Here is a 9629-nt window from a genome sequence, read left to right on the forward strand (position 1 = left end):
CAACGATAGTAAATCACCTCAGAACAAAACACCCTCCTCAAGTTACCACTGGGCCTTGCAAACCAAAACTCCTGGAGTGTGGTGCTTGTGGGCAGAACTAAATGTACTGTATACGTTTTGAGAAATGTTTCCAAGGGAATGCCTGTGAAGATGATGGTATTCACGGATAAAAAAACAAAAAGGTTTTTGGAACAGTCTTAAAATATACTTCATATTTGGTAATTTTACCCCAATTCCAAGATATTACTCAAGTAAATATCTATTACAAGCTTCATAAAAATAAAAGTTGAAAACTGTGATTAATCGCCATTAATTACCAAATTCTATTTGCGATCAATTAATTAAAACATTGAATCGCTTGACAACACTTTTCGGCGCCCCAATGTGAAACATGGAAACACAGCGATTGAGGTTTGATGTACCCCCAGTTTCGAGTGTAACAAACAAACAATAAATAAATAATTAAAAAAAAAATGTAGTTTAACTGGCTGCGTAACCTCGATCACCCGTTTTGTCAACCGATTTTAGTCATTGGTCGCCAGTCACCTTTTGCTGTCACCCGGAAGTACACTTGTTAACTTCACGCACGTAATATAAAAATCCATGTATGACAGCGACTAATAACAACAGGTAGAGCAATCAAATGATGGCAGAAGGTACAAATAACTTTTGTGCGCACCCGTTGCCGTGAATGCAACACACTAAAAGCTACACATAGCTTTGTGTTCAATAGACTATGCAGGAATCAATAGGCAGGTGTGTTTAAAAAAAAAAAAAAGGCGCTCGGTGACTCCTCGATGATGCAGCGGAGGACGCATCGCCCCGCGCACTCTCTCGTGTTATTGCGAGTGCGCGAACATGCATCGCGTGCAGCCAATCGGGACATGCTCTTGCCTGTGAACTCGTCTGCAGCCCACCGATTTCGCCCCCAGATGAGCGATTAGGAGGGGAAGGACGACGAAGAGGAGGAGGAGGAGGAGGAGGAGCGAGCAACGTCTGCGAACAAACTGGATCTTTTGGTCCATCGCCTCTTTTGGGAGGCTGGCTGCGGCCTGTGGATTGTCGGCGGAAGCCTCGGGCTGGATTGGAAATGTCGCAGCAGCAGCAGCAGAAGCGGAGGCAGCAGCGATGTGCTAGCTGGTGAGTCGGCACGAGCAGCAGAGCTTGTAAACGCAGCAGAATTAGTTGCTGGCTTGTGGCCAATGAGACAATTCTGACACATTCGCGGAGACTTGTTGGTGAAGGAATGATTTCCTTGCAGCGATGATGATAGGCTATGAGCACGGATGCTACTGCACTTGCTATGCTTTCATCTCATCGCACCATTCCACAACTGCTTTTTGAAGGTTAAAAAAAAAATAATCCACCACGAGTGGCGTGATACATGCAAGCGTACCGAGCTTGCTCTTGCATGCAATTGTGCAGACTGACAGAGAGCTGTGACGTTGGATTCATTTGATCTGCAGGCATCAAGAAGCGCCACTTGCTCCCACCAAACACAGACACACGGAAATGCCACATCGCTGAATCAGGACGAAAACATGACATTTATCTCAGGTTGCGTGTCTTTGCCAAGTTTTACGTTAGGTTTGCTGCAGTTTTGTAGTGCAAGACCGTCTCTTCCATTTAGCAGTGCATTGATGCTTCCTGTCACTCAGTAGCTTTTATGAGACCTGTTATGATCATCAGTAGTTGGACAACAGAAATGACCTCATACCTTGTGGATAGACTCCAGCTCAACTGCAACCCTAATGACTGCAATGGATGAAAATTGACCATATCTAGAGTGGCATTAACGCCCCCCCCCCAAAAAATGCATTGTTTTAGTTGAATTTTTTTAAATTAGATTTATCTTTTTTAATATATAGAATACTTGTTGAGTGCAAGATAAACAAAAAGTCACTAAGGATAATTATTTTCAAACAACTGTTTGACCATCCTGTGATTTTAATTGACTATGATGAAAATGAGTGACTTTTTTTTTTTCGGACCAAAATAAAAAAAAAACTTAATAGCATACTGGAAGATTGACTGGTTGTCTTGCTTTAAAGCAGAGCTTCTCAAATAAGTGGGAGGGCCTCCTGGGTGGCGCGTGTGAACCTGGGGATCTTTTTTTTCCCGCCATAGTACAATAAAGTGTAATAGCACATTCACTCCAGTAGATGGCAGTGGCGCTCTCCTTGCCTATTGTGTACAGCGAGTATTAACTCTACGGTGTAGGTTTGTTTTAGAACGAAAATGCTATTATTTATGGTTGCGGCGGAGAGTTAGTGGTAGGGGGTCGTGAATTGTTTTCTTATTGCTGGGGGGGGCATAACAGAAAATAATTGAGAAGCACTGGTATAAAGTGAGGAACAGACAGTTTTAGTTAGGTTTCAGTTATTATTTTTTGTTTTTTATTTTAAAGAATTTTGATTTTATTTTGTTAATGACATTTTTTACAGTATTACATTTTGGATTTGCAGCCAAGTGGAATAAACAATTTCATGAAAAACCTTTTGGTAAATAAAGTCCACTGTCATCTTTCTTGCGTTTTCTTAGTGAGGCCAGGAGGTGATGGCAGTCCAGACTGAGCTTCACCACGACGACCATCTGTCCCTGATGATGGTCGCCCTCCTCGCGCACGCCTGAGCCGTCACCCTGCGCTATCCCTCCATCCCCTCCTCTTCCTCTCCTGCCCTCACTCATATCTGCACCCATCCTGTTTCCGTGTGCACAATCAGCATACTTGATTATGGCATGCTGTGGGCGCTCTCTGGGCTCCCCGTGCACACTGGCCTTGCTAGTGGGCTTCCAGTTTGCCTTTGTGCTCTACTTCTCCCTCGGGGGCTTCAGAGGTTTGGTGTCTGTCCTGGTGCACTCCACAGAGCAAGAGTTTGACTACTCGCGACCCCACGACGTCTACACCAACCTCAGTCATCTGAGAGCACCGCCTCCCCCACCACAGAACGCTGGTACTGGACCTCCTGCGACGGGACCGCCTCTGGCAAACTGCCAGATTGTGTCACCTCTGCTGGGTGAGGAAGGAAACATATGAAACATACAGTCGCGCAATTGACGTGGATCAGGTGTAGGCTAACTACGGCCCGGGGGCCACATGTGGCCCGTTAAACGTTTTAATCTGGCCCGCCGAACTTGAAAAAAAATTAAATGAATAAACTTTGTTGATATTTTATTTTCTAAATACTGTGGTTTTTTCACAGACATATTTTGTTGTAATGCTTTTGTTCACTTTCGTTTCAAATTCAATGTATATTTTTTTCTCTGATGAGGTGAGGTTACCAAAACACCCGTCCATCTGCTCCTGGTCCGGCCCCATTGTCAAATTTTAGAACCCATTGTGGCCCGACAATCAAAATGTTTGCCCACCCCTGATGTAGATGCTGCTCTTTTTTCGGATTGCCATTGACGACATGTCACGTCAACGGTGCTCGAAGAGTTATGTAATGGCTGTGTGAACACAAACGGTGCTGCAACCCAAGTAGACAGACCTATTTAACTCATTCATTACCAGGCGAGATAAAAACAAATATTTTTGACGGATTCATCCGTCAATGGTAGCCTATGAGATAAGAATGCTCACGGTTATGTTTTCTTTCTCCTCTGCAAAGAACGACTCATAGTGCTGTCATACATCGAACCTGAGAGTAGAGCTGAACCTGCAGTGCGGTTTATTGTTACGTGCTCCCAGGTGGCGAAGGTTCAAACACCTAAATGTGCAGCGCAGTTGAGATGATCTGAGATACATGTTTTCTGCATCACGAGAGTAGTCAAGGAACATATTTAAATTGTATCTCAAGGCACCACTGTCGCTTCATTTGACATCGTTCGAAGGACTGTACGTAATAAGAAAAAACCTTTCCGTTCCCCACAGTTGGACCCGTGTCTGTTCATCTGTCCTCACCTCTGACTTTGGAGGAGATCAGAATGAAGAACCCATTGGTGTTGCCAGGTGGACGCTACCATCCACCGGACTGTGAACCCCGGCACCACACTGCTATCGTGGTACCGTACCGGAACCGGCTGACACATCTTCGTGCCCTGCTCTACCACCTCCATCCTTTCCTGCAGAGGCAACAGATCCACTACAGCATTTACATAGTGCAGCAGGTCAGGAGAATGATTTATTAATGATAATTGTTCATTTAAAATCATAATTGATCATTTAAATAAATTTCATCACCTTCATCTTCATCTTGAGACCTGTAATTGAATATAACGCACATCTTTAAAATCATGTTCAAATTCTGTATCGGTGTGTTTTTGAGCATAGTCAGACTTTTTTTTTCTCTCAAAATGGTCGATTTTGTTTTTTCAGCAAAACTGCTTTTTGTATTTTACTGAATATGAATTGCTATTGCGATATTGAGGTTTCCAAAAATTGAATTTAAAAAAAAAAAATTTATGTGCGAGCCTTGAACGTAACTTAAGTCGCACCGCCACAGCTGAAGCAACAGTAAGGGGAGGAGCTATCAGAAGCACATTTTTAAATGTTTGTACTCAGCTGTCTTGTGTCCAGCAGACGATAAGGACACCAAGGAGAAGCTCAATCTTATTGTTGTGTTGAGTTTAGCCGGTGCCTCTTCAAATTTCTGTCTTTCAAATCTTGTGCTCATATGTTTATGTCTCGCAGTGGGGGAGCGGCACCTTCAACCGAGCCAAGCTGCTGAACGTTGGCGTGCGGGAAGCTCTCCGAGATGAAGACTGGAGCTGCATCTTCCTCCATGATGTTGACCTGCTTCCCGAGAACGATCACAATACCTACACTTGCCACAAGCAGTTTCCCACTCACCTGTCCGTAGCCATGGACAAGTTCAAATATAGGTAGAAAAAAGCCCACCGCGAATATTTTGCAGGAAATCATTTTCATGTAGTGACTGTCAGGGACTTATTGGGTACTCCTTTTCTCTTCCTCTTGCTACAATCCCCACAAATGCATCCATATGGTAGACCTTGGCAAAGTCTCTGACAGGCAATTTTCCCAAAGTAAAAAAAAATAAGAAAGTAAAATACACGGTGACCCTGGGGAACATGCTTTATTTCCACCGTATGACATTAAAGTGTAATTGCACACCCACTCCAGCAGATGGCAGTGGCGCTCTCCTTGCCCATTGTGCACAGTGAGCAAAACTCGGCGTAGGGATTATTTATTTTTTTTTTGCAACGAAAATGCTATTATTTATAGTTGCTGCTGAGAGTGGGTGGTGGGGTGGGGGTGTCAATTGTTTTCTTCATGTTAGGGGGGCGTAACAGAAAATAATCGAGAAGCACTGGGCTAGCTAAAGGTCTACCAAAGTAACACTTTGACACGCCAGTGTGCCACGAAAGTTCCACATACATACGTTTTTGCTTGACCCAGAAATGCTCTACTTTGTAGTCCAAATCTTCTCATGGCTGTGTGACCCTCCCAGGCTTCCGTATCCACAATATTTTGGAGGCGTTTCTGCAGTGACACCAGACCAGTACATGAAGATGAACGGCTTCCCCAACCAGTATTGGGGCTGGGGGGGCGAGGATGATGATATCGCGGCAAGGTAAAACGTAAACGTGTGGTCGACTCATCATGTTCATCTTTTGTCTCTCATCATAGTCTTCTGTTTGAAACTTCCACTCCTGCATGTTTCTTTGTGTTCATTCTTTGTGATCTTAACATCATCTCTCATCTTCACGTCACCCCTCTCCGCCGTGGCTTTGCTGTGTGTCTCTGCGAGCGCAGTGAGTATGTTCGCATGGACAAGCTCATTGGGTGGGGCTTCTCCCTTCGTCTACTTCCTGTTAGGAGACGCGCTGAACGGATCAGATCCAAACGTGCGGTGACCGCCTTGCAAGTGCAGCCAAGAGTCGGCCGGCAAATGATGACATCTTTATAGGCACTTTATAAAACAGTAGTTTAACAAGGAAAATCAAATAAGTCTCACCCGGGAACTTGAAAAGACATAACGCTGCCCTCTTGGCTGCCAACTGTCCCTATTTGCTTTTCGAATCTACGTAATAGCTACTAAAATCTGATGGAAAGTAAGGCCACAAATCAACCGAAACAAAACAAATAACAGGTGGCAGAATCTGCCGTAGTACAAAAACAACAATTCATGTGGGAATACCAAAATCTTGCCAACATTTTAACAAGAAGCAAGCTCCAATAAAATACTGCCTCCTTTTGTGCCTCTTTGCCGTGACTTTAATTTCTTGTCGCCCTTCATTTTGAGTAACTTACGGACCACACTGAAACAGAACTCAACAGATCTCCACGTTAGACAGCAATTTGGCAATGAAGGAAAGGAAAAAAGAATCATGAACAGGAAGTACGTTTAAAATGGGAGTATTGTTACGTGTCCGTTTGCCTTGCCCAGAGAAATATAGATGTCAGAATAGCAAACCGTGTACTTAACATAGCAGTACCAATAGTAGTGATTACAGCAAGTGCTTTATTTTGAAACTTGTTGACTGATTATACATGAATATTGATGTTCTCCTCTCTCTCTCTCTCTTTATTTCTTTTTCTTTCATTCTCTCTCTTTTTCTTTATTTCTTCTCGCTCTTTTTTCTTTATTTTCTTTATTTTTCTTTCTTTCTCTCTCTTTTTCCTTTATTCTCGCTCTTTTTCTTTTTCTTGTCTTTCTTATTTCTTCTCTCGCACTCTTTTTCTCACTTTCTTATTCTTTATCTTTTCTCTTGCTCTCTTTTTCTTCTCTCTCTCTCTCTCTCTCTTTCTTTCTTTTCTTTTTTTTCTTTTTCTTTCATTCTCTCTCTTTTTCTTTATTTCTTCTCTCCCCTTTTCTTTCTTTTTCTTTTATTCTCTCTTTCTTTATTTCTTCTTTCTTTCTTTTTCTTTCTTTATTCTCGCTCTTTTTCTTTCTTTCTTGTCTTTCGCTCTTTCTTTCTTTTTCTTTATTTCTTCTCTCACACTCTTTTTCTCGCTTTCTTATTCTTTATCTTTTCTCTTGCTCTCTTTTTCTTCTCTCTCTCCCCCCCCCTCCCCCTCCCTCCCTCTCTCGATTGTCTGCTGCTCAACCAGAGTGCGTCTGTCTGGCATGAAAATTGTGCGCCCCCCAGTGGCCATCGGTCATTACAAAATGATCAAGCATCGAGGTGACCGAGGGAATGAACACAACCCACACAGGTACGGCTGCAGTAGTCGGGTCAGTATCAGCATCAAGTGCCTTTGGTGTCCTCATCGGAATCACTCACTTATCATGCAAATGGCGCATGATAATGAAACTTTGAGTTCTTATTTTGAGTGTGAAAACATTTGCAGACGTACAAGTAGAATAAGTATTTTATAGTGTGTTAATTTGACATTTCTTGGTACCATTTTTAATTTGGATGTACAGTGTGTGTAATGAGTGGTTAAAAGCTACTAAATAAATGCATGTTTTAGTCTAAACAAGTAATTTGATAAAACGAGTCAAGTTGATAATGTACATATTCAATTTTCATAATTAGTGATGGGAAAATTAAGCCTCATGAAGCACTTATAATACCGTTTTCCTCTTCTAAATTGTGGTCTTAGTTTACAAATTACAGTACAAATTTATTAAATTTCGACGGCATATCTAAACCGAATGCCCTCTGCAGGTTAAAAAAAAAATGATCACAAATGCTTCATGAAGCTTCTTTTATCAATCACTGTTCATAATTATATTGAATTTTGCATGAGTCCCTCAGATTGTTGTCCAACCTGCCATTAGGGAGTAAAATTCAACTCAACTTAACTCTATTTGTATTCTGTTGCGCTTTCACGACAGCTACAGCTATATAAAAAAAATCACTTTACTGAAAAAATTAGATGAAATATTAACCTAACAACTAAAAACATATTTTCTCCACTCCATTTTGTTGTTTACAAAAAGCCATTAATATTTTTTTGCGACATTTCACCTCATTTTGTATTTCTCAAGTGGAATCCAATCAATATTTACACTTTCATAATTGTTATTATATGTGTAGTTGGATGTCATCAATTTTAAAAAGTCCACTCGCTCTTAATGAAATGGAAAAAAAAAGATGAATTTAATTTTTTTTTTTTTTAAATCTTGCGAACTGAATCATGCTGTCCACTATAAAATTAGAATAACCAAGAATGTCCACTCTGTCACCAAGCTCACATATTATACTTGCAGTTTATTTATTTATTTAAAAAAAAAACAAGTGTGTGCATTTTAGTTTCTTAATAGAATGAAGCTCAATGGAAAATGTCAAATTATTTGAGTGACGTCTCAAAGGCGACTCATTTGCAATCTAAACCCTTGCCGTTATTTACCACGCTCACATTGCCATTTTTATGTCAAACGGATTTTTAACATTCTAGATTTGACCTCCTGAAAAGGACCCGGCTCAACTGGCGCTCCGACGGCCTCAACTCTCTGACGTACGAACTCGTCTCCAAAGAACAGGAACCTCTCTACACTAACCTCACTGTCAACATTGGAGAAGAGCCCCATCACCCTCAGGGGAAAACGGCAACCCCGGTGCATCCCCGTAGCGCCTCCAAAACCGGACCCACGGAGAGTCAGGAGAGCAAAGCCTCCGTCCTCGTCAATGTCACCGTGACAAGATCTGATGGCGTGAAGACGGAAGCTCCTCGGACAAAGGCGGCTCACAAAATGACACGGGAGAAAACAAAAGTGCATGCGACTCACCTGTAGCACTAAACGGCTTTCTCTTCACGGCTTTTTAGCGGGACTCGCTGGTTGAGCGGTTTTCCTCCGCTCACGACAGGTACGGACGCCGCTTGGTTTTCACTTTGGGCTCAACTGGGTCGAACAAGTCAAATCTAGAAAATAACCCAGCTGCTGACCTGCAACTTCATCTGTTGTGCTGCGAAAAAACTTGTGCCTTCTCTTTTAAAGCGCTTTTATAAACCGACCTGAGATTTATTTGACCTCTCCTGCCTTGTGGCAAATGTTTGAAAGCAGGGAGGCGCGATTTCAAAGACTCCATATGTGTTCCAGGATTGCTGTTTTCTATCAGTGTGCATCAAGGTCACTATAGATTATATTTATATAGAGAAAAGCCTCTTTATTTGTTTACCAGTTTATATTTTCTTTGTTTGGTGCCTCTCTCTTTGAGTTTTAGTTTCTAGACAATCAAAACCACATCGGGGGAACAGATTTATTCTATGACTCAGCATATCATAGCGATCATGACTGTCAGATAATCACACACCGGGCATGATGCTGTGTTTGTTATTAATTCCACTCCTGTTACATGGAGCAACGCTTCTTGATATTGTGGTGTTATTCTCTGACCAGGTATAAGAAAAGCAAGCGTGCAGATCATATTTAAGGCGCATCACTTCCTAGTGGCTATCGTGTCAGAATGTGCATACGTATCAAAAGTGGCAATTAAACACTGTGTAGAAACTCAGTTTGAAAGCATCGGTATAGAGGTTATCGCTGAATGTAACAGAAGCAGCTACAGTATTTTCTGGACTATAAGGCGCACCGGTATATAAGCCGCAGCAATTATTTTTCTGAAAAGAAATTTAAAAAAAACAAAATTTAAAAATTTTGTTGTTTTCTGCGGAGCGATTTTGTACTGTGAACGCACATAAAGGTACATTAACAGATTAAAACAGTGCCTTTTAACACGGCAACAACTTTACTAATCAAAACAGAACAAACCCTAGA

The 9629-nt window shown here is 41.8% G+C and overlaps 1 protein-coding gene across 1 annotated transcript; it reads left to right on the plus strand.

The window, feature by feature from the left end:
- The first annotated feature begins 648 nt into the window (after positions 1 to 648).
- On the plus strand, positions 649 to 9397 carry b4galt3 (beta-1,4-galactosyltransferase 3). Its single transcript, XM_088291584.1, has 7 exons — positions 649 to 1140; positions 2542 to 3017; positions 3875 to 4110; positions 4634 to 4824; positions 5412 to 5534; positions 7016 to 7120; positions 8309 to 9397. The coding sequence occupies exons 2-7, from the start codon at positions 2735 to 2737 to the stop codon at positions 8643 to 8645; spliced, it is 1275 nt and encodes a 424-aa protein (XP_088147710.1). The 5' UTR covers positions 649 to 1140; positions 2542 to 2734; the 3' UTR covers positions 8646 to 9397.
- The last annotated feature ends 232 nt before the right edge of the window (positions 9398 to 9629 follow it).

This window comes from Idiotropiscis lumnitzeri, chromosome 3 (genome assembly GCF_059441095.1).
Source record: "Idiotropiscis lumnitzeri isolate Australia: NSW breed Sydney's pygmy pipehorse chromosome 3, RoL_Ilum_1.0, whole genome shotgun sequence".
In the NCBI taxonomy this organism is placed as follows: Eukaryota; Metazoa; Chordata; class Actinopteri; order Syngnathiformes; family Syngnathidae; genus Idiotropiscis; species Idiotropiscis lumnitzeri.